Source organism: Phoca vitulina, unplaced genomic scaffold (genome assembly GCF_004348235.1).
Source record: "Phoca vitulina isolate PV1807 unplaced genomic scaffold, GSC_HSeal_1.0 scaffold58, whole genome shotgun sequence".
Lineage (NCBI taxonomy): Eukaryota > Metazoa > Chordata > Mammalia > Carnivora > Phocidae > Phoca > Phoca vitulina.
The window spans coordinates 9,360,917-9,386,387 of NW_022589761.1; the positions used below are offsets into that span (position 1 = coordinate 9,360,917).

General features: G+C 44.8%; 1 protein-coding gene, 1 long non-coding RNA gene and 1 other non-coding gene across 4 annotated transcripts; 1 reads left to right on the forward strand and 2 right to left on the reverse strand.

Moving 5' to 3' along the window:
• The first annotated feature begins 1,718 nt into the window (after positions 1-1,718).
• PSMC4 (proteasome 26S subunit, ATPase 4) lies at positions 1,719-10,477 on the forward strand. The gene is made up of 11 exons (XM_032390125.1): positions 1,719-1,829; positions 2,747-2,845; positions 2,970-3,156; positions 4,940-5,086; positions 5,170-5,279; positions 5,394-5,487; positions 9,146-9,313; positions 9,395-9,471; positions 9,615-9,783; positions 9,996-10,051; positions 10,224-10,477. The coding sequence occupies exons 1-11, from the start codon at positions 1,794-1,796 to the stop codon at positions 10,335-10,337; spliced, it is 1,257 nt and encodes a 418-aa protein (XP_032246016.1). The 5' UTR covers positions 1,719-1,793; the 3' UTR covers positions 10,338-10,477.
• Positions 5,494-25,189, reverse strand: LOC116623196. Of its 2 annotated transcripts, XR_004297694.1 has the most exons (5): positions 24,890-25,189; positions 17,726-17,841; positions 17,392-17,497; positions 13,994-14,108; positions 5,494-6,303 (listed from the first exon to the last, which is right to left on the reverse strand). It is a non-coding gene; the product is annotated as an uncharacterized LOC116623196 (long non-coding RNA). The 2 variants fall into 2 exon arrangements; XR_004297693.1 differs by having other exon boundaries at positions 17,392-17,841.
• Positions 22,954-23,060, reverse strand: LOC116623476. Its single transcript, XR_004297715.1, has one exon. It is a non-coding gene; the product is annotated as a U6 spliceosomal RNA (small nuclear RNA).
• Positions 25,190-25,471: the final 282 nt, after the last annotated feature.

The following is a 25,471-nucleotide window of genomic DNA, read 5'->3' on the forward strand; positions in this document are numbered from 1 at the left end:
GGGGTATATCCAGATGCCTATCGAAGAAATGGACGAGAACTTTCATAGCACCAGAATAACCCCCAAGCTGGAAAATATCCATTTTGAGGCATATTCACACAATGGAAAGCAGACAGAAATGAAAATGAAGGAACTATTCCTCTATGCGACGTGGACGTCCCAAATGTGATGTCAAGTAAAAAGAAGCCAAATACACAGTACGCACTACATGGATTGAAACAGACACAGGTAATCCAGGCTGCTGGAGATCAGAAAAGGGAAAACTTTCAGAGGAGATGGCGTGGCAGGAAAAGAGCCTGTGGGGGGCACCTAATGTCTGGTGTCTTGATCCGAGTACTGGTTACACTGGTGTGTTCACTTTGTGTACAGCCATTGGATGGCACGCTAATGATTTGTAGACTTCTCTGTATTTATACCAAAATAAAATGGTTACTTAACAAACACTGAGCAGTGTATCCCTGGGGCCAGAAGCAGGGGCTGTGGGGACAGACAGATCTGGGGCTCCACACTCTGACCCTTGTGACAGGCAAGTAGCTTCAAAGCTCTGAGACTGTGTCCTTCTCTGTAAAAGGGTAACATACTGTCTATCAAGATTCAGTGAGTTGAGGCACCTATGACTTAGGCAGGGCCTGGCATAGATAGGTCTGCAGGTCTCCCTCGGGCCCAATGCCTGGCCACGGCTGCCTCATTTTCTCCAGCCCTGACCCTGGTTTCTACCTGATTCACTGCTAACCAGTAATGCAGGCTTGGGGCTCCTCAACCCTGATGGGAGAAAAAGAAACCAGGCCACACTTCGCTGAGGCTCGCATTCCCCGGGGTGGAATTCCTGAGGCTTACAGATTGTCACACTCCTACAGCTCTCTCAAGGACTTCCTCCATTGTTTTTACCACCATAGCTTTGCTCTTGTTAGTGTCACTTTCTCTGATCGCGGTAAACACTCCCCAAGATATATTTGCAACGACCTCCAGAGCATGTGGCCCACTGATACACATCTGAAGAGCCTCAAGACTGATGTTTTACTAGGTATTAGTAAATAATCTTATCTTAGCAGCAGCTAGCCCCTCAAGGTCCTGAAAGCTTTACTTCCAAATTCCTTAGAGACTTACTTACTCTATCCTTAGCACCGTCCCCCCCCCAAACTAGAAGGTATTTAATCAGTCACTCCTCACAAACACAAGTGCAGCTTTTCCTGCCCACGGGTCCTGTCCCCCTGCTATAATAAAGCACCTTCTTCCACCAAAACGTCTCAAGAATTCTTTCTCCAGCCTTCACTCCTGGCCCACACTATATCAACCCCCAGGGTGGAGCCCGGTGCTTCCCGCCCCCACGCGGGGAACAATCCTCGGGCGCTGCCCACATTTAGATCTCCTAAAGGAACCCCTCTGGGGAACCCCGCCCAAAGCATCTCCAGCCCCGCCACTAAATGAGCGCCACCAGCGCTTGGCCACCAAGCTCTCCCGGACGGATCTGCCAGTTCCTCAACTGAAAAGGAGGCAGCGCCCCCTACTGGCGAGAAAAACTGCGCGCGGACGCCGCTCGAGATGGTGCCACCACGCGTTACTGCGCACGCGCGCCGTCCCCAGCCCAGGTAAGGAGGGCGCCTAAGCTTGTCTTGGGGGCGGAGCCCAGGACGAAGACTTCCCTTCCCTCCATCCTTTGCGGCCCATCCAGCCCTCCCTAGCGAAGTCTTAAACTACGTTTCCCAGAATCCACTGAGGCCCTGGTCTTCCGGTAGCGTCGGCGGAAGCGGTGACTAGATCTGGCTGGGCCACAAGAGGCCGGCTTGGTCACTATGGAGGAAATAGGCATCTTGGTGGAGAAAGCTCAGGTCCGGTGCTGCCGGGCTCGCGGGGAGAGGGCGAGGCCGACCTGCGTGGGGTGCTGAGTGGCTGCGGGATTTCCGGCCCGGGTCTGGCTGGTTCTGGAGGCCTCGGTGGAGAGCTCTATGCCGCCCCGAGGCCTGGCTCGGTGGCTGAATGATGTTAGGAGGGCAGTAAGGCTCAGAACGCGCGGCTGCAGGAATGAGTGACATTACAGGTTCTTTGGCACTGAATGACTTCGGGGGCTAGCTAGGAGTGCTTAGTGATATCGGTGGCCCGGCGGGGCTGCGGATGTGTCAGGGTGTGAGTGATAGGGCACTTGGCCGTGGGCCGAATGATGTCTCACGGGGGGCCGGGGAGCTGACTGACGTTCGGGACTTGGCTGGTGTTGGGGGGCTTCGTAGTATCTGTGGTCTGGCCGAGTGATGTTTGCGGCCGACCTAGGGAACTGGATGACATAAGGACCTAATTTGAGTCCGGGTTCTGTGACATGAGGGATCTTTTGGGGAAAACTGGGTGATGTTAGAATGTTCGAAGGTGACTTTAACAGCCTATAATGAGATAGTCGTGTGAGACTAGGAACTAGTTGACGGGGGCTAAGAGGCATTAGAGTCCGGTAAGGAGTTGATGTGACCTTTACGCCCTAGTTGGGAGTCAGGTTGATATTGGGGATATGTTACAAGGGGCATATGATAGTAAAATACCTGTTTGGGGAGCTAGTTGACAAAGGGGCCCTGTTAGAGGCTAGATGACATCAGGAGCCTATCTAGGGGACTGAGAGGCTTGTAGAGTCTATTTAGAGGGGCTGAATGATGTCAGGAGCCTGTTAGGGGCTGAGTGGTTCATGGTGGAGTGGGGAGGGTGCTCTGGATTCTCTCATGAGGGGACGCTCTTTTTCCAACCTGAGTTTTCTCCCTTGTTCTAGGATGAGATCCCAGCACTGTCTGTGTCACGGCCCCAGACTGGCCTTTCCTTCCTGGGGCCTGAGCCCGAGGACCTGGAGGACCTGTACAGCCGCTACAAGGTACAGTCAGCCACAGTCTGGACCCTGCACAGGACCCAGCATGCCATACTCCCCCCACCTTCCACTGCTGCCTGGCTCAGCAGGACCGGACACAACCGTCTACCTTACCCCTCTCCACTCACAGAAGCTGCAGCAAGAGCTGGAGTTCCTCGAGGTGCAGGAGGAATACATCAAGGATGAGCAGAAGAACCTGAAGAAGGAATTCCTCCATGCCCAGGAGGAGGTGAAGCGAATCCAGAGCATCCCGCTGGTCATCGGACAGTTTCTGGAGGCTGTGGATCAGAATACAGCCATTGTGGGCTCCACCACAGGTGCGTGGGTGGGTGCGTAGGGGGGCACCTCGTTCACTCATCTGTTCATTAAACATCGGTTAATTCTTTTCCTGTCACGGACCAGGAAGTGTGCTGGGGTCTTAGAAGAACAAACAAAGCAAGGCAATGTAATGGTGTTTTTCTGACTTTGATATAAAAGTAGACATATATTTTATATTCTCTCTCTACACGTGTGTATGTGTGTGTTTTGTGTGTGTGCGTGTATATATATGTATGTACCTAGGTGTACAGTTGACCTTTGAACAACACAGGTTTGAACTGTATGGGTCTTATACACGGATTTTTTGGATAAATACAGTACAGTACTGTAAACATATTTTCTCTTCCTTATGATTTGCTCAATAATATTTTCTCTTTTTAGCTTACTTTACTGTAAGGTTATAGTATATAATACGTAAAACATACAAGACATGTGTTAATTGACCCTTTTTGGTATTGGTAAGGCTTCTGGTCAATAGCGGGCTATTAGTAGTTGAGTTTTTGGGGAGTCAAGTTATATGTGGATTTTCAGTTGCCTGAGGGGTCGGCGCTGCTAACCCCTGCATTGTTCAAGGGTCAGCTACATACATATCCATGTATAAAAACTAAATACATATTGAAAGTTTCATCAAATGATATTTAGCCTTACTATGTGTTACATACTCTGATGTTTTTTATTCTGTTCTAGCCTGTTTTTGTCTTAAACAGTGTTCTGGATGTGACCCTCTAAGTTGATTTCATGACAGTTACTGGGTTGGGACTGGCAATTTGAAACCATGGGTGAAGTGTGAAGAGCTTGGGCTCTGGCAGGACTCAGTATGTGGTAGCTGCTGTTGTTAACACGGGTTCAGGCCCTGCCCTTATGATGGTTGTTGTCTCTGTGTGTTATCTGTCATTTCCTGCTTCTGGCTTCTGCTCTTTTGGACCAAGCCATGTTCTTGTAAAGGTGGGGAACGGAGTGTAACTGGGCATGGAATTGGACTGAGGGGCCAGAGGTGAGGTGGTGAAGGGAGGGAGATCCCCAGAATGAGGCTCGTGTCTTGGACCTGTAGGACTTAGGGGGACAGTGGGGCTATCCCTGAGATGCCAACATGGGCAGAAGAGTAGGTTTGGAGGGAGACAGTGCAGGCAGCCAAGGACTTCACAGGGAGGGGTCCGGGAGGCTGCTAGACGGTCAGGAGAGAGACTGATGCTGCACAGAGGTGAGTATCACCACCATAAGAGTAGAAGGTGGATGGGAGCCGTGAGCCTGGAGGCTGGGCGAGCAGGGAGGAGTCTGGTGCAGAGACCTAGGTGGGAGCGGAAGGCTGAATCAGGTGGGGTCTGTGGTGAAGGAGAGGAGATTGGAGACATTCAGGAGGCTGGGTGGAAGAGCACAGGGATTGATGGGCTGTGGAGGGCAGGGGAGAAAGGTCAGCATGAGCCTTGGGACTCTAGCTGGTGACTAGGGACCACGGGCCTCCCTGAGACAGGGACCCAAGAGGAGCAGCACAGTGAGTGAGGGAGACCCTGGGGACACACGGGGGGACACATTCCAGGAGGCTGCTGCTCACCTAGGGCTGGAGCTTGAGAGACCGTCGGGGCTGGAGATGGACAAGGAAGCTGTCATCACAAATGTGGGGATGGACCGGAGGAGGCAAGACTAGAGGCCAGGAGGGCTGTTCGGGGTCTGAGTGAAAGATACTGTTGGCCTGGAGGCTATGACTCTAAGATTTGGGGGAGGAGACAGTTTTGAGGTTCTCTGCACTTCTGACTTTCCCTGCTCCCTTCCTGTCTCCCAAAGGCTCCAACTACTACGTGCGCATCCTGAGCACCATTGACCGGGAGCTGCTCAAGCCTAATGCCTCGGTGGCCCTCCACAAGCACAGCAATGCCCTGGTGGACGTACTGCCTCCTGAGGCAGACAGCAGCATCATGATGCTCACCTCAGGTGAGAGGGGGAGCCCAGGGCTGGGGAAGCCTGAGGGGACCCTGTGGGCCAGGCTGGGAGCCCCCGCTCTGCTCTCCCACCAGACCAGAAGCCAGACGTGATGTATGCAGACATCGGGGGCATGGACATCCAGAAGCAAGAGGTGCGGGAGGCTGTGGAGCTCCCACTTACACACTTTGAGCTCTATAAGCAGGTGAGGGGCTGGAAGTGCCAGGGAAGGGACAGCCGCCCCCGCCCCCCCCCCCCCCCGTGTCTCGAGTTGGCGGTGGGACTCCCTGGCTCATCCTTCTTTACCTCTGCATTTCAGATCGGCATTGACCCTCCCCGAGGCGTCCTCATGTATGGTCCACCCGGCTGTGGGAAGACCATGTTGGCAAAGGCCGTGGCTCATCACACGACAGGTGAGCTGCTGGGCCCTTCCCTGGAGCTCTGACCTTCTGGGCTCTTGGGACCTCGCTCCCTGCTTTCTCATCTTCCCCAGGAAGTGGCGAGGTGTGGCGATTAAGAACGGGGGCTGTGGGGTCAAAGCCCCAGGCTGCCTCTTGCTGTGCCGTCCTGGGGAGGTGGCTTCACTGCCTCATGCCTCAGTCCCCTCGTCTAACAGAAGACTTGCTTCACAGTGGGTTGTCACCCATTAGTAACCATGAGTTCAAATTCATGGGTTGCAACCAGCATGTAAAAAAATGAAACTGGAAACATCAGCATCCATCCCACATAGTAAGAGCTCATATTACTTCGTGAAACCTTTTGCGTACACACATACACTTGTGGTTGTTTATACACCTATTTCTTATAGGTTCCAGACAAAAACGTCTGAAAGTCGCTCTGTTACTGTTTATAAAGCCTGAGATTCGGGCTCAGCACATCTTAAAATCTTAACACGTGTGAGCTGGGGGCAATAGAAGGCAGCGGTTAAGCAGTGGGTTTTCTGGGCCAAGCTGAGTGGGTTTGAAATCTGGCTCCCCTATGTAAGCTAGTGTATGTCACTACTCAATAAGTTAGTCTCTCTGTGACTTCCGTTTCCTATCTGTCTGGGTTATTCGGAGGATTAAATCAATATAAAGCTTCTAGAACCATACCTGGCGCGTAGAGAGTGGACAAGAAATGCCAGCCATTGTTCTGAACATTCATTTGCTTAGTGGTTCATTGGACTTCTGCTCTCCCAGGCCCTGAGCTGAGCTCAGACATGTCCCGTGTTGGAGAACCTCCCAGTGTGGCTGCGGAAAAAGAAAAACACATAGAACTCAGTCATTCAGTTACTATTTATTGAGTACCTAAGTGTGCCAAGCCGCGCTCTAAGTGTAGGAGACATGGCAGTGAACAGAACAAAGTCTCCTTTCTTCGTGGAGGTGATGTCTTAGTTGGAGAAGTCCTTGGACAGATAAACAGGTGAACAGATTATAGGTCACGTGGTGCTGAACGCATGATGAGAGGAAGCAGGACAAAGGGCTGCCACTTTATATGGCAGAATTGGGGGGTGGTCGGGGAAGACTTTTATGAGGTGATGTTCACATAAAGACGTGAGGGAGTGAGTTACATGGATGTCTGCGGGAGGCACGTATCAGGCGGCGGGACTGTCTGGTGGGGCGGGAATGTGCTTAGTGTTCCAGGAATAACAAGGAGGCCCCTGCAGCTGAAGTGAGTGAGCGAGGGGGCTCAGTTGGAGGGGAGGTTGAGTAGGAGCAGTCTGCAGAGCAGTAGATGCCCCAGGGAAGCAGGGAGAGAAGTGGGATCGCCCTCATGGGAGGGCATGTTGGTCCATTCTGCCTGTGCCTCTCAGGTAGGGCTTCCCAGAGGAAGCGAGGCATGAGCGATGTGTCAGGCACACAATTGGGAGGGAGCATCCCAGAATAGTATGTGCAAAGGCCCGGGGTGGGAAAGAACTTTTTATTGAGTGAGTTGTGAGTAGACCACGATGAAACTCCACAAGGGTAGAACCTTGTACATTCGTTCTTTCCTGCGTTTCCTGCACCTGCCCAGTAACGCACTGTGGTACTTGCTCAGCCGATGTTGGCGGGCTGGCTGAAGGAGGGCTGTGCTTGGCAGGTTCCCCAGGGGTGAGGCTGGAGAGCTCAGAAAGGGTGTGAATATAGTCTTAGCACGAATCTCAGGGATTTTGCACATTGTCCTGAGAGCAGGGGGGTTTTAGACGGGCAGGAGACAATAGAAATACAATGCAAGCCGCATACAAAATTTAAGAATTTTAAGTACCCACTAAAAGAAATAAGTTACAAGAAGTAGGTGAACTTAATATATTTTATTTAACAAGTATAGTCAAAGTACTATTATTTTAATATGTAGCAGATATAAAATTGAAGATTTAAAAAATTTTTTTATTATAGTAAAATATATATAACAAAAATTAGTGTTTTAACCAGTTTTTCAGTGTACAATTCAGTGGCATTAAGAACATTCACAGTGCTGCACAACCTCCACCCCTGTCCCATTTCCAGAACTTGGGACAGAACGATGGTCCCAGACTGAAACTCCATACCCATTAGACACTAACTGTGTTCTCCACACCCCCTTGCCCCCAAACCCGATAACCTCTGTTCTGCTTCCAGTGGCGAGGAATTTGGCTGTCATACATGAGTATCTCATAGAAGTAGATGAATCCTACATTTGTGTTTTCATGACTGTCTTTTTCACTTAGCCTGTTGTCTTCAGGGCACATCCTTGCTGGAGCAGGTGTCAAAACAGAATTCCTTTTTAAGGCCGAATAATATTCCATTGTATGTATATACCATGTTTTATTTATCCGGACATTTGCTGGTGGACATTTGTTGAGATATTTTACACTAGTTTGTACTAAGTCTCTCTGGAAGTCCGGTGAGTATTTCACAGTGACAGCCTATCTCATTTTGGACCAGCCACATTTCTGTTCCCCAGCAGCCACATGTGGCCAGTGGCCACCCCACTAGAGAAGTGGTATGATTAGATAAGCTTTTTGAAAGATTATTCTGGCAGCTGGAAGTGAACTGGAGAGAGGAGAAATCTGACAGCCAGTTAGAAGACTTTGGAGTGATCCGGGGGACTGACTGTTATAGCCTTGGGCAGAGGCCTTGGGGGTAGGGGTTGGAGAGAGAAGGTAGAATCGGGGCAGAAGTGACAGGATTTACTGACTGACTAGAGGGGGTTGGCAAGTGGGAGGAGTCAGGAGCAACTTCCACTTTCTTCTTGGGGCCATGGCGCGGTGGGTAATGGTGACCCTCACAGGATTGGCGTTGGGGAAAGACGGGCTGAGTGTGGGACGTGCTGTAATTCAGTGACCAGGAGATTTTCACTGAAACACAGTACGAGAGATTGGGAGGACGGGGAAGGGGAGGCGGGGGGGGGGGGGGGGACAGGGCACCGCAGCAGTGGAGTGTGGGGAAGGCAGACAGACCGAGGCCCGAGTCAGATATGGGGAGTTCAGAAGTTGGGATTTCACAGGTAACAATGTGGACACCTGCAGAGCGGCCACGTAAATGTGTTTAGATACCCTGAGGTTTGCCGTTGAGCAAGCCCCCAGGTGATGTAGGTAGGGAGAGGAGGAACACCTGGAGCCGGGTGCGGATTCTGGATGTTAGGGCGTGGCGGAGCAGGCCTGCCACATGCACAGCTCCTGCTTAGGACAGAAGACCTCCAGGGCTGCATCATGGACAGCGTGGCTCCCTTCCCTGTGGTAGCTGAAAGGAGGGTTCTTTTGCTCCATGCCACACAGAGCCGCATCTAGTCATTAACAAATACCTTAGACTTTAAGAAATAAGTTCAAAAGGAGAGGCCCAGAACAAGCCTGTCTTCAACTACATTGCCACTTGTTGGTTATGTCAGAATATGTGCTTGGGGTCCTGGATTCGTGATTTGGGCTGCTGTGTTGCTGTGAGGTGCAAGCAGATGCCTGGTCCTCCCAGCAGGATCTGGGACACAGCCCCAGGGCATGAGAGAATGACCCGGGCTACTTGGAGTGGGTGTTCAAAGAAAGGCATGTCTTCAGGGGATTCGCAGTTTCTTTATGTAAAGCAGTACGGGCCCTGTGGGAGGCCCTTCCTCATCTAACCCTTGTCATCCTGCCATCAGCTGCGTTTATCCGGGTCGTGGGCTCAGAGTTTGTACAGAAGTACCTGGGCGAGGGCCCCCGCATGGTCCGGGACGTGTTCCGCCTGGCCAAGGAGAACGCACCTGCCATCATCTTCATAGATGAGATTGATGCCATTGCCACCAAGAGATTTGATGCCCAGACAGGGGGTGAGTGATGCCTCAACAGGGCCTGGGGTCTTGAGCAGGCTTGTACGGGATGCCTTGGACTGACCGTGTTGCGCTCTCCAGCTGACAGGGAGGTTCAGAGAATCCTGCTGGAGCTGCTGAACCAAATGGATGGATTTGACCAGAACGTTAATGTCAAGGTTCGGGATTCAGGCTGGGCAAGGGGAGGTGTGGTATGGGAATCAGGGAAAGGTGGAGGCTGGCATGTGCGGGGGCAGGTATCATGACAGGAAAGAGGGTGTAGGGGGGACAGAGGTCTGAGCTGACCTGTCCCCAATGCCAGGTGATCATGGCCACAAACAGAGCAGACACTCTGGATCCTGCCCTGCTGCGGCCAGGACGCCTTGACCGTAAAATCGAATTTCCACTCCCTGACCGCCGCCAGAAGAGATTGATTTTCTCCACTATCACCAGCAAGATGAATCTCTCTGAGGAGGTTGACTTGGAAGATTGTATCCTGCTCTGGAAGTGAGGGGAGGGTCCCAGTTGGGAACGGGGACTGGATCTTCATCACCATCTCTGCCTTCACTGTGACCCAACTTGTACAGGGCAGGAGACCAAGGTCCAGGGGTGGGGGTGGTGACAAAGCTCGAGGATGACTTCTGGTTCCAGGCATTTACCCCCTCATGCAGGGAAAGGGGTTTCCTTAATTCACCTGCCGCAGATGTGGCCCGACCAGATAAGATTTCAGGAGCTGATATCAACTCCATCTGTCAGGAGGTGAGTGAGGGTTTCTCTCTGCATCCTGGCAGGGGGTGTATGAAGACCCTCTTTGAGACCACTCTGCCACAATCCTCATGTCCCACATTGCCTCCCTGGGGCTTGGGGCCTGGTCTCTCCCTCCACCATCACTAGGGCTGGGGAATAGATTTTAACTCTCGTCCCTCAACAGAGTGGAATGTTGGCCGTCCGTGAGAACCGCTACATTGTTTTGGCAAAGGACTTCGAGAAAGCGTACAAGACAGTCATCAAGAAGGACGAGCAAGAGCATGAGTTTTATAAGTGACCCACCCCCTGTGGTGGGAGGGGAGGGGAGGGGACTTTTCTCACCTCCCCAACCTCTGTCCCAAAACCTAGTGTTCTTTTTTCTTTACCCAGGATTGGTTTACTCAATAAATATACAAGATTGAATCTGTTCAATTTCTTCCTAAAAGTTTCACTCCTTTGGAGAAAACTGGGCCATGAATAGGATGTTCTGTCCCTTCCTGCTCTCCTGACAGATGAATGGGTGAGGTACAGTCCTGGGTTATGGTTTGAGAGAGAAGCAAAGAATTCAAATCAAATGACTTCAGAAATTTGAGGAAAAGAAGCGGAAATCGAACCTCAGACCACAGCCCTTGACCACAAATAAAGCCCCTGCACATTTCCCTACCCACATTTCCTAGAGTAGGTAGAAGACCATTTGAGTCTTGGGTGATTCCTGCCTTTCTCACACTCAGAGGGAATATCAAGGACAAGGAGCTAGCCCTGCAGAGTCCCCAAGAGTAGGGCTGAGGGTCAGAGTAGAGTCCCCAAGAGTAGGGATGAGGGTTGTGGGGAGGAGGTGGGATGGCTGGGTTTTGTGACTGTCCTTGGCTCTTCTCCCTGTGGTCTTGTTGGGGCACAAATGTGTTTGGTTGGACCAATTCCCATTCTCTCTTGAGGTCTCTGTTGAGACACCTCTCCCTCTGGGTAGCCTTCCCTGATGCCCCAACTTGGGAAGGAACCCTTCTTTTTTTTTTTTTTTAAAGATTTATTTATTTGAGAGAGAGAGAGAGAGCATGAGAGGGGGAGGGTCAGAGGGAGAAGCAGACTCCCTGCTGAGCAGGGAGCCCGATGCGGGACTCGATCCTGGGACTCCAGGATCATGACCTGAGCTGAAGGCAGTCGCTTAACCAACTGAGCCACCCAGGCGCCCGGGAAGGAACCCTTCTATGCTCCACTGGCACCATGTCCATGCTCTGCTTGGCACTTATGCCCCCTTAGACTTCCTTACGTGCTTGCCTGTCCCTCCTCTGAACTGGAAGCTCCTATAGGCAAGGGATTGTGGCCTGATCACAGTTCAAGTCCCAGTGCCTACACATGGTAAACATTCACTTACTATTTCTTGAACAAATACACAAATGTCATGTGTATTTGGAGGTGAGATAGGAAGAAAGTATAAGGAAAAACAGTAGTCACAGGTCCTTGAGGAGATGGGGGTGATTCCTCTGTAGAGGAGCATGGCAGGTTGAGTGGAGGTTACCCTTTCCTCCTCCCTGGAACCTCGCTAAAATAAGGAGAGAAGAGAGCAAGATGTACATTCACAAGGACACAGGAAGAGAGAGGACGTGGTAGCAACACAGTTTTGGGGAGAGGCAGATAACTGCTCATCAACCCAACTGAGCCTGAAGTAAAGGGGAGCCCAGAACAGATTAGCACTCAGAGATCACCAGTGCCACGTTCTGAAGGGGAGGGCTAGAAACATGGACTACCTGAAAGGCTACACAGAAATCAGAATTCATACACCAAGTGGGACTCGAACCTGGCCTGCAGTGAAGGAACGAGTTGTTATTCCAGGCCCCGAACCCCTTCTCCAGCCTGGCTGGAGGTTTACTCCAGGAAAGTCTAGACCCTGGGTCTCTGGGCTGGCAGGCCTGAAGCAGGGATGAGAGAGGGCGTGCGTGCGGAAGACGAGGTTAAGTGAGAGCCCCAGGCAGGCAACTCAAGGATTCCTTCTGAGGAAACCAAGCAGCACAAGAGAAAAGAGGAAAATGGGTTGTTCAGACACCTTAAGCCCTCATCTTTCACACTCACTAGCAGCTAATACCTAAAACTGATGAATTAACAAAAGCATAGACTTTAGAAATATGGAAGTGAATTCAAAACAAGAGGATGGGAAGTAGTCTACTCTTGGAAGTAGGGAAATAGGGGGTGAGGGTGCCATGGGAATGCTTTTGTTTTGTTATACACTTTATACGTATTACAGGACAGTGTTGAATGGAAGAACCTTGTTTCTGACCTTAGGGGAAAAACATTGAATATTTTATCATAAAGTGTATGTTAGCTGTTCATTTTCATACCTATCCCTTATCAAACTGGGAAAGTTTTGTTTTATTTGTAGCTTATTGAGAGTCCTCATGAATGGTATTGAGTTTTGTCAAATACATAAAAAAGCAACTACTGACACGATGTTTTGGTTTCTTTCCTTCTTAAGATGGTGAATTACTTTGATTCATTTTAGAATGTCATACCAGCCTTGCTTTCCTAGGTTAGGCCCCACCTGGTCATGATGTATTATCCTTTATATATATTGCTGAATTCCATTTGCTAATTGTGGGTTTGTGGGATTTTTTTTTTCTTTTCGGTTTTTTTGGAGGTTTTTGTGTGTATGCTTATTACTGATTTTGGTCTACAATTTTTTTCCTCATGATATCTTTCTTAGGTTTTAGTATCAGTGTTGAGATGGGAAATGTTCCTTCTTTCTCTATTTTCTGAAAAAGATATTAATGTCGTATTATTTCTTTCTTAAATCGTGGTTCCAGTTGACATTAAAGTCATCTGAACCTGGAGTTTTCTTTGTGGGAAAGATTTATAGTTTCAAGGACAATATATGCCCCCAATTTTAATTTTTATATTACAGCAGATAAATGAAAATGAAATTTAAAAGAGAAAAGTTCCATTTTTAGAGAACATAAAATACTTAAGAATAAATTTAACAAAACACATATCTGAAAATTACACAATTTTGCTGTGAGAAGCTAGAGAATACCTAACTAAATGGAATGATGTGCCATGATCATGGCTGAGAAGACCCAAAGATGTTTAGAAGTCAGTTTTCCTCAAGTTGAACTATACACTCAATGGTGAATCAAAATCCCAACAGGCACTTCTGCAGAAATTGCTATTAATTGTAAGCATGTGGAAATGCAAAGGACTTAGAATACTTAAGGGTATTTTAAAAGAAGAATAAAGCTGGGGGATTTACACTACCTGAACTCAAGATTTACTATGAAGCTAAAATCAAGGCCATGTGGTGTTGGTATAATGATAAATTGATAAGTGGAACAAAATAGAGGATCGAGAAATAGATCTATACTCGTACAGTCATTTGATTGTCCTAAAAAACTCCAAGGCAGTTCAGTGCAGGAAAGGACAGTTCTTTCAAAAAATCGTGCTGGAACAACTGGATAAGCTTGGGAAAATTAACCTCAACCTATATCTAACACCATACCCCCAAATTAAATCGAGGTGGATCAGAGAATAAAGAACTATGAAGTTTCTAGAATAAAATATGGTAGAATATCATGACTTTGGAGTAAGAAAAAGCCCTAACCTTAAAAAAAAAAAAAAAGATAAATTGAACTTCAGTAAATCTAAAAATTTCTCATCAAAAGATACCATTAGGGCAATGAAAATGAAGCTATGGGCTGACATGAAATATTTATAATACATATATCCAAAAAGGGCTTCTCTCTAGCATATCTAAAGAACTCGTACAACTTAATAGGATGAAAATAAAAAACAAAAAATGGGCAAAAGATGTGAACAGACACTTCACAAAAGATAGACAAATGGCCAATAAGAACAACAACAACAAAAAAGTCCACAGCATAAGTGTTTTAACCATATTACTTTGGGTAAGGTATGGTGATGCAGATCAAGAGAGAGAAAGTGGAGAATTTTACAATTTATTATACTCACAGTTCCCAAGGGAGAACACAGCATGCCATGTGGGGTCGCTTTGTGGAAGTGCCAGGATCATACACAAGGCCACGGGAGAGAAGAGAACTGTGGGCAAGCACCTTTATTGCTGTTTCTGTGGGAAGGAATGATGGAGGCAACGTAAGCTTAGGACTTAGGCAAGGCTTAGGACTGCTACTTTGAATAATTTCAGCAGACTCTGGGGAAGAGGGGCTGTCCCTGGTTGTCTGGTACGTGGTCCTGGGGCAATTAGGGCAGGTGTATAGTGTCCTGGAGTGTGAGCGCCCAATGAGAGAGGTAGTTAGGGTGTGCACTTAACCAGCAGCTCAAGAAGAGCAACTGATTGGCCTCTAGCCAGGGTCTAAAAACATTTGGAGATAATCCATTTGTAAAAACGGTATTAGGATGAGTCCTCAAGTCACCAAGAAAAACACAAAGCAACCACAATAGCAAGTACAACGTATCTACTAGAATGGTTAAAATGTGAAAGACAGACAATGTCAAACGTTAACAAGGCTGTGGAGAAACTGGAACTGTTACATATTGCTCATGAGAGTATAAGCTGGCACAACTACTATGAAAAGCAATTTGGCATTTCTTGTAAAAATTAAACAGATCTACACTATGATCTAGTAATTTCACTCCTGGGTATCTGTGCAAGAGAATTAGAAATATATACCTACAGGAAACTTGTTCAAGAATGTTTATAGCAATTTTACACATAACCACAACTCCGTAATAAAAAGACCACTCCCCCCACCCCACCCCCAGTCCTTGAAGCCATAAGCAACCACTAATTTACTTTCATCGCTGGATTTCCCTATTCTGGAATTTCATCTGAATGTGATCATAGAACGTGTGGTCTTTTGTGATGGGTTATGTGTTGTTTTTTTTTCCACTTGGCAGAATGTTTTTAAAGGTTTGTCCCAGTTATAGTGTATATCACTACTTCATTCCTTTTTATGGCTGCATGATAGTCCATTGTGTGGATATGCCACTGTATTTGTTTGCAAGGGCTGCTGTGACAAAGTACCACAGAGTGGTGGCTTCAACAACAGAAATGTATTTTCTCATAATTGTACAGGCTCAGTGTCCAACATGAATGTGTCACCAGGGCTGTTTCTTCTCCCTATGTCTTCACATGGTCTTCCTTCTGTATGGGCAAGCCTGTGTCCTAATCTCTCTTTATAAAGACACTAGTCATTGCGTTAGGGCCCACCTCCATGCCCTCACTAAACTTGAATTACCTCTTTCAAGACCCGATCTCCAAATACCATCACCTTCTGAGGTACTAGGTGCTAGGACTTCAATATATAAAATTTGGGGGGACAGATTCATCCCACAACAGCCACATTTTGTTTAGCCACCTGTTGGTGGACATTAAGTTATTTCCACATTTTGCTATTGTGGATAATGCTGTTATAAAAATCCATTTACATGTTTGATTATCTTTTTTTTTTTTTTTTTTTTTGACAATGCAAACTCTAGTTTGATTGGTCTGGCTTGTTAACAGGTAAGTCTCCTGCTCAGAGAACAAAAGGGCCAGCTAATGGTGAGGGAAGGCAGTGTCTTCAGCCTTCCAGAGTCATGGGTCTGCAGGGCTACCCCAGCCCAGTGCAATTCTCTGCCCTTGTGCCTAGGAGGAAAGAAGGGAAGAGGCTCTTTGGGTGGGGGAGTGGGAGGCAGCTACAGGGTAATTTTAGTGCAGAGCTCAGGGTCTGTTCTTCACAGGAGGTAGTAATCACATAAAGTTTTATTCAAACTTATAATAAATGAGAGAATTGTATATTATTCTCACTTGGGTTTTTTTTCTTAAATTTTCTTTTTTACAAAAAAAAAGGTGGGGGGGGCAGCAGGAAAGAAAAATACAGGAGGCAAATGAGCCAGATACCTGGGTTCAGATCAGAAGGGACCAGGGAGATGAGAACCAAGCTGTTACTGCTGGAACAGTAACACTGTGGCTGGCCCCAGGGCTCTCTCCAGGCATCCTGGGGGAATGGCAACAAGCCCTAGAAGCAGAGACAAAGGTGGGAAGATAGCTGTCCCCAGACCAGCAGTAGTACCATTCCTCTGGTGGCCACCTTGGGCAGTCAACTGGGTTGAAAATATTTGAGGCTCCCATGTTTGGAGGCCGGGTCTCCAAAGCATGGGCCCATGGGGTCAGACAAAAGGGAAGAGGTGTGAAGGGATGGCACAGAAGGGCTGTGAGTTCCATCAGAGTCCTTCCCTGGGACCATGGGGATCCAGGGGGGCAAGGGGAATCAGGACTCTTTCCTGTTTGTCAGCCGATCAGCTTCTTCAGGAAGCCTTCCTGCTGGTCCCTGATACCTACAAACTTGCCCATCATGTCCCATTCTTGATGGCCAGCACATTGGGGAACAGCTGACATCTCATACTCATAATGTGTGGTCATTAATATCCACCTTGGTCATTATCACCTTTCTGTGCTGTTTGGACACCATCTTCTCTAGCCTTGGCCCCAGAGGAAAAAAACCTGCAGGGACCACACCACTGTGCATGGAAATCCACAAGCACTGGTTCTCACTGTTGACAACTCACTCTTGAAAGTCAGGTCCACCCTGGATGTTAAAGGTCACTGTAGAGACTCTGGTGGTGTGTATACTGATTAGGCTGGACCAGGTGTTCCTGTCAGGCCACCAGGACTGTACTGTGGGGTCTGCAGAGCCCTGGAGGTTAAGGGGTGCCCACCTCATCAGAAGTCTCTGAGCCATCTTCCTACAGTATGAGTAGAGAGTTGCACAGCTTGGCCCTCACCACCCATCAAAGGTACTCCTCCATTTACAAGTTTTTGTGTGGACATGTTTTTTATTTCTCTTGGGTATATACCCAGAAATGGCATTGTTGGGTCATATGGGAACACTATGTTTAATCATTTAAGGAAACGCTAGTCTGTTATCCCAAGTAACTGCACCATTTTACACTCCCACCAGCAGTGTATGAGAATTCCAGTTTCTCTATATCTTCACCAACATCTATTATCTCTCTCTTTTTTAAATTCTAGTCACCCTAATGGGTACAAAATGGTAACTCAGTGTGATTTTGATTTGTATTTCCCTGCTGGCTAAAAGATGATGTTGACCATCTTTTCATGTGCTTGCTGACCATTTGTATATTGTCCCTTGCAGAATATTCATTCAGAATCTTTGCCAATTTTTAAATTGGGTTATTTAAATTTTGATTTTTGAATTATAAGCATTTTTTTCTATATTCTAGATACAAATTATTTATCAGATATATGATTTGCAAATGTTTTCTCCCATTCTGTGAGTCATCCTTCACTTGTTTCCAAGTTTGGGGGATTATGAACAGAGCTTCCATGAACATTACCCTACAGGTTTTGATGTGAACATAAGTTTTCATTTCTCTAGGGTAAATACCTCAGAGTGGAATTTCTAAGTCATTTGGTGTATGTTTAACCCTATAAGAAGCTGCCAAGAAGGGACTTCTGGAATGGTGCAGTAAGGATCTCAGTAAATCTTCTCCCTTCACAGATTAAAAAAAAAAAAAAAGGCAAAAAATTTACCATTTTAGAACACTATAAATGAACTGAACTTCTATGACAAACTAAAAGGTATTTATTGAAGAAACACTATTGAACCTCAATAAGAACAGTGGGATTTGTGACATTCTACCTTGGGTCACTCTCAATCATTCTCAACCAACACCAGAAACTGCAGAAACTGAGTCTGGCAGTCATCAGAGGGGACTTACCTGATTTGAAACTCTGTAAAAGGTCTATCCTCAGGGCATTATTGAAAACAAGAGCAAGAGGTGTCACTCTTTGAAGGTCAGCATCACATCCGCCTAGGGCTGTGAAACGGTTAGAACTGGAAAATAAGACCGTGACAGGGACTTTGAAAAGTTCTGACAGGGACACCTGGATGGTGCAGTAGGGGGTTGGGCCTCCAACTCTTGGTTTCATCTCAGATCATGATCTCAGGGTTGTGAGATCAAGCCATGATGTCGGGCTCCATCCTGGGAGTGGAGCCTGCTTAAGATTCTCTCTCTCCCTCTCCCTTTGCTCCTCCCCCCTTCTCTAATATATCCACTGGAATTAAATTTTTAATTTTTATTATTATTTTTAAAGATTTTATTTATTTATTTGACACAGAGAGAGATAACAAGAGCAGGAACACAAGCAGGGTGAGTGGGAGTGGGAGAGGGAGAGGCAGGCTTCCCACCAATCAGGGAGCCCAATGTGGGGCTCGATCCCAGGACCCTGGGATCATGACCTGAGCCGAAGGCAGATGCTTAATGATTGAGCCACCCAGGCACCCCAAAATTTTTTTAAAAAGCATCTGTATACCAAACTCATAAACAAGTAGGTAAGCCCCAGATCTTCCTTGCAGATGCTGAATAACATTGTTCCTCAACAAATACAAGTTAGATATAAAAAAACCCCAAACAAACCACATGAGGCATACAGAAAAATAGCAAAATAGCAGACATAAATTGAACCATATCAACAGACAGAAATAGGCTGAAAAAAAAAAATGGAAAAAGATACACCATACAAAGAGTGGCCAGAAGAGAGAAGGGATGGTCACATTAATATCAGACAAAATATGTTTTAAAAAAGTTACTAGAGAAAAATAAGGACATTATTTAATAATAAAAGGGTAATTTCCTCAAGAAAATATAACAATTATGAACATATATGCCCCTAACAACAGAACCCACAGTTACATGAAATAAAAACTGACATAATTGAAGGGAGACATAGACAATTCAGTCACAGAAGTTGGAAAGTTAAACAATACACTCTCAATAATTGATATAACAACCAGGCAGAAAATCAGCAGGAGTACAGAAAACTTCAGTAATACTAGCAACCAATTTGACTGAGCTGATATTTATTGAACACTCTACCAAGAGAAGAATACACACTCTTTTCAAGGCAGCATGCCCTATTATTCTCTCCAGCCTAAATAATATGCTAGACCATAAAGCATCTTAATAAATTTTAAAAAATGAAATCATGCTAAGTATGTTTCTGACTACAATGGAAATAAATTAGAAATCAACAGGGCGCCTGGGTGGCTCAGTCGTTAAGCGTCTGCCTTCGGCTCAGGTCATGATCCCAGGGTCCTGGGATCGAGCCCCGCATCGGGCTCCCTGCTCCGTGGGAAGCCTGCTTCCCCCTCCCACTCCCCTGCTTGTGTTCCCTCTCTCACTGTGTCTCTATCTGTCAAATAAATAAATAAAATCTTTAAAAAAAATTAGAAATCAACAACTAAAGATATTTGGGATTCAAAAGTATTTTAAGCAACACATTTCTAAATACTCTAGGAATCATCAAAAAAAATTATAAGAAATTAGAAAAGTATTTTGAACTGAATGAAAATAAAAACAAAGCCTATCAAAATGTATGGAACGCAGTTAAGGATGTTTCTAGTGGGAAATTTGTATCTTTACATACATGCCTATGGTACCATAAAAGAATTAAGATCTAAAGTCATTTGGAAGAATTCACCAGTGGGGCTGTTTGGTCCTAAGCTTTTCTTTGTTGGAAGGTACTGGATTGCTGATTCAATCTCCTTTCTAGTTGTAAGTATATTTAGATTTTCTATTTCTTCATGATTCAGTCTTAGGTTGTTTCTAGGAATTTGTCCATTTCATCTAGATTATCCAGTTTGCTGGCACAAAATTGTTCATATTACTCTCTTCTGTAAAATTGGTAATATCACCTCTTTCATTTCTTTTTTACTTTTATTTTTTAAATTATTTTTTAAATTTAAATTTTAGGTAGTTAATATACAGTGAAATATTGGTTTCTGGAGAATTTGGTAGTTCATTACTTACATACAACACCCAGTGCTCATCAAAACAAGGGTTCATCACCCATCTAGTCCATCCCCCACTCACCTCCCCTCCATCAACCCTCAGTTTGTTCTCTACCGTAGAGTCTCTTATGGCTTGTTTCTCTCTCTCCTTTTTTTCTTTCCCCCTTCCCATATATTCTGTTTTCTTTCAGTTCCACATATGAGTGAGATCATATGGTATTTGTCTTTCTCTGACTTATTTCACTTAGCATTATACTCTCTAGCTCCATCCATATAGTTGCAAATGGCAAGATTTCATTCTCTTTTTTTTTTAAAGGTCATGGGTTTTTATTTTTTTAATTTAATTTTATCATGTTGTTATTCACCATTCATTACATCATTAGTTTTTGATAAGATTTCATTCTTTTTCATGGCTGAGTAATTATTCCATTGCATGTATGTGTACACACACACACACACACACACACACACCCCATATCGTCTTTATCCATTCATCAGTCAATGTGCACTTGGGCTCTCCCCATAGTTTGGTTATTGTTGATAATGCTGCTATAAACATCAGCGTGCATGTATCCCTTTGAATCTGTTTTTTTTTTAATTTCACATAAATAATGAATAAGTTTTACTACAAAAACATCCTTAGTAAATATTGAAAATTTTTATAGTATACTAGAAAATTATTTTTTAAATTATTTTCAGCTAGCCAACATATAGTATATCATTAGTTTTTGATGTAGTGTTCAACGATTCCTTAGTTGCATATAACACCCAGTGCTCATCACATCACGTGCCCTCAATACCCATCACCTGATTACCCCATCCCCCCACCTCCCTCCCCTCTGTAACCCTGTTTGTTTCCCAGAGTCGAGAGTCTCTCATGGTTTGTCTCCCTCTCTGATTTCTTCCCACTCAGTTTTCCCTCGCTTCCCTTATGGTCCTCTGTGCTATTCCTTATATTCCACATATAAGTGAAACCATATGATAATGGTCTTTCTCTGCTTATTTCACTTAGCATAATCCCCTCCTGTTCTGGTAGGTATTCATCCTTTCTGATGGCTGAGTAATATTCCATTGTATATATGAACCACATCTTTATCCACTCATCCTGTTGAAGGACATGTTGGCTCCTTCCACAGTTTGGCTATTGTGGACATTGCTGCTAGGAATATTGGGGTCCATGTGCCCCTTCTTTTCACTACATCTGCATCTTTGGGGTAAATACTCAGTAGTGCAATTGCTTGGTCATAGGATAACTCTATTTTTAACGTCTTGAGGAACCTCCATACTGTTTTCCAGAGTTCTATTTTTAACATTTTGAGGAAACTCCATCTCTTTCATTTCTAACGTAGTTATTTGAGTCTTCTCTCCTTTTAGTCAGCCTAGCTAATGATTTGTTAATATGTTATTTTTTTGGAGAAACAACTCTTGGTTTCATGAATTTCCTCTACTATTTCATTAATTATCCCTACTGTTTTTCTATCTCCTATTTTATTTCTCTACTCTGATCTTGATTATTTCTTTCCTTCTAGCACCTATGGGTTTAGTTTTTCTCTTCTAGTTCTTTCAGGAGTAAAGTTCAGTTGTTGATTTGAAATCTTTTTTTTTTTTTTTTTAAGATTTTATTTATTTGTCAGAGAGAGACAGCGAGAGAGGGAACACAAGCAGGGGGAGTGGGAGAGGGAGAAGCAGGCTTCCCGCGGAGCAGGGAGCCTGATGCGGGGCTCAATCCCAGGACACTGGGATCATGACCTGAGCCGAAGGCAGACACTTAATGACTGAGCCACCCAGGCGTCCCTGAAATCTTCTTAATATAGACATTTACTGCTATAAATTTCCCTCTAGTACTGCTTCTGTTGCATGTCACAAGTTTTGGTAGTTTGTGTTTTTGTTTTCATTTGTCTCAAGATATTTTCTAATTTCCCTTGTGATTTCTTCTTTAACTCATTAGTTAAGAGTGTATTGATTAATTTTCACATATTTGTTGATTTTCCAGTTTTCCTGCTACTGAATTCTAGTTTCAATCTTTTAAAATTTATTAATATTTGTTCTGTGGCTTAACAAGTATTAACTAGTTCTATGTTCTATCCTGGGGTGCCTGGGTGGCTCAGTCAGTTAAGCATCTGCCTTCGGCTCAGGTCATGATCCCAGGGTCCTGGGATCGAGCCCCACATCGGACTCCTTGCGCAGCATGGAGCCTGCTTCTCCCTCTCCTTCTGCCTACTTGTTCTCTCTGTCAAATAAATAAATAAAATCTTAAAAATAAACATATAGTCTATCCTGAAGAATATTCCACACGCACTTGACACAAATGTATTCTATTGTTGGGTGGAGTGTTCTGTGTATCTGTCAGGCCCAACTGGTCTACAGTATTGCTCAAGTCTTCTATTTTCTTATTGATCACCTGTCTGGTTGTTCTATATATTATTGAAAGTAGGGTGCTGAAGTCTCTCCCTCTCTGTCAACATTTCCTTCATATACTTCAGAGCTCTGATGTTTGCCACATATGTGTTTGTAATTGATAGATCTTCTTGGTATATTGACCTTGTTATCAATATATTATATAATGTCCTTCTTTGTCTCTTGTAACAGTTTTTAGTCTATTTTGTGTATTAGTATAGCCAATTCCTGCTCTATCTTGGTAATTATTTGCAATATCTTTCCCAATCATTTCATTTTTAACCCATGTGTCTTGGATCTAAAGTGAGTCTCTTGTAGACAGCTTATAGTTGGATTCTGTTTTGTTTTATATCCATTCTGCCAATCTAAGTCTTTTGGTTGGGGAGTTTAATCCCTTTACATTTAAAGCAATTACTGATAATGACTTACTTTGCTATTTTGTTGTTTCCTATATCTTATAGCTTTATTGTCCCTCATTTTCTCCATTATTGCCTTCCTTTGTGTTTAGTTGATTTTTTTATAGTGACACGTTTTGATTCTCTTCTCATTCACTGTGTATATATATATTTTCAAGTTTTTACTTAAATTCCAGTTAACATACAGTGTAATATTAGTTTCAGGTGTAGAATTTAGTGATTCATCACTTACATACAACACCTGGTGCTCATCACAAGTGTCCTATTAACCCATCACCTATTTAACCCAGCCCCCCCACACCCACCTTCCCTCCAGTAACCCAGTTTGTTCTTTATAGTTAAAAAAAATATGGAATGCTTCATGAATTTGTGTGTCATCTTTGCACAGGGGCCTTGCTAATCTTCTCTGTATTTTTCCAATTTTAGAATATGTGCTGCTGAAGCAAGCACTCATTCACTATTTTTAAAGTTACTTTCTTAATAGATTCTTTAAAGCATACCATATATATCTTTTTTAAAGATTTTTATTTATTTGAGAGAGAGAGAGCAAGAAAGCAAGCACGGGGGTGGGGGGAGCAAAGGCAGAGAGAGAAGCAGACTCCCTACTGAACAAGAAGCCCGATGTAGGGCTTGATCCCAGAACCCTGAGATCATGACCTGAGCTTCATGAAGGCAGATGCTTAACCGACTGAGCCACCCAGGTGCCCTGCATACCATATACATCTTAATGTAGAATTGACTTCAGAATTATAGCAACTTAATTCCATTGACTTATATAAATGTTACTCCTATATAGTTCCATTCCATCCTCTCACTTTCTGTGCTTTTATTTTTATACATATCTATATATGCTACAAATCCTGAGATCAAAACACCCCAGAGATTGACCTTAAAAACCAGTCCTTCCAGAATTAAATTGGATCAGACTACTGAGCAATTTACACCTCCAAGAAATTGTTGAAAACAGCAGAGCAATCAGCAGGAAATCAGTGGAGCCTAATGAGCTGGAAATAGTACCAAATGAGGCAGATTGCTTCACAAAGAGATCAAGGGAAAGGATAGTTGGAGACTCCTGCCATCCTAGGTGACTGAGAACACATCCAAGCACAACACTAAATGCTTCACATTGCAAAGGGAAATGGATTTCACTAAAACAGCCTAGTCAAAACACAAAACAAATTAAGCAAAAAACAACAAAAGCAAGTCTGCGGGTGGGAGGAGGGACTGATATTCAGAATTGCTATGATATGTTACCTAATATATCAATTTTTTGGCAAGAAAAAGGGACAAGAACAAAGGAAGATATGAAGACAATGTTTCATCAAGTAGAGAATATCAATAAAGAGATAGAAATAATAAAAAGAACCAAATGGCAATTCTGGAGTTGAAGAATGCCATTAACTAATATAAAAAAAAAATCATAAGAGCTAACCAGTAGATTTGAGTTGGCAGAAGAATCAGAAAACTTGAAGATAGATAAATAGATATTATACAATCTGAAGAACAGAGAAAACAGAATGAAGGAAAATAGACAGACTCAGATAAATTTGGAACATCTTTAGATGCATCAACGTATGTTTAATGAGAAAACCAGGAGGAGAGAAAAAAGAAATGAGGAGGAAAAATATTTAAAGAAATAATGGTTAAAACCATCCCCAATTTTTAAAAAACATTTTATTTATTTATTTGACAGACAGAGACACAGTGAGAGAGGGAACACAAGCAGGGGGAGTGAGAGAGAGAGAAGCAGGCTTCCTGCCGTTCAGGGAGCCCAATGCAGGGCTTGATCCCAGGACCCTGGGATCATGACCTGAGCCGAAGGCAGATGCTTAATGACTGAGCCACCCAGGCGCCCCCCACCCCCAATTTTTTTTTTTTTTAAAGATTTTATTTATTTATTTGAGAGAGAGAATGAGACAGAGAGAGCATGAGAGGGTCAGAGGGAGAAGCAGACTCCCCGCCGAGCAGGGAGCCCGATGTGGGACTTGATCCCGGGACTCCAGGATCATGACCTGAGCTGAAGGCAGTCGCTTAACCAACTGAGCCACCCAGGCGCCCCATCCACCCCCAATTTTTAAAAGAATTTTATTTACGAGAGAGAGAGAGAGAGAGAGGAGGGATAAGCAGACTCTGCACTGAGCATGGAGCCCAACACGGGGCTTGATCTCAGGACCCCAAGACCATGACCCGAGCCAAAACCAAGAGTCAGACACTTAACTGAGCCACCCAGGCACCCCAAACCATCCCCAATTTTTTGACAAGCATTAATCTATACATACCAGAAGCTCAACAAACTCCCAGCAGGATGCGTGCAGACACCCACAAACAGATACATCATGGTAAAAATGCTGAAAATTAAAGACAAAGAGAGTATCTTGAAAGCAGCCAGAGGAAATCAATGTATTACTCACAAGAGTACCTCAATAAGATTAACAGCATGCTTCTCATCAGAAACAATGGAGGACATAAGGCAGTGGGATAACATATTCAAATTGCTCAAAAGGAAAAACCCTACCAACCAATCTTATAACCAGCAAAATTATCTTTCAAAAATGATGGTGGGGCGCCTGGGTGGCTCAGCTGGTTAAGCATCCAACTCTTGTCTTTGGCTCAGGTCATGATCTTGGGGTTGTGAGATCAAGCCCTGTGTTGGGCTCCATGCTGGGTGTGGAGTCTGCTTAAGATTCTCTCCCTCTCTCTCTCTCTCCCTCTGCCCCTCCCCTAACCCTCTCCCTCTCAAAAAAAAAAAAAAAAAAAAAAAAGATGATAAAATAGATATTCCCAGGAAATAAAAAAATGACAGAATTCATTCCTACCTGGCTTACCTTAAAAGAAATACTGAAGAATGTTCTTCAAGTTGA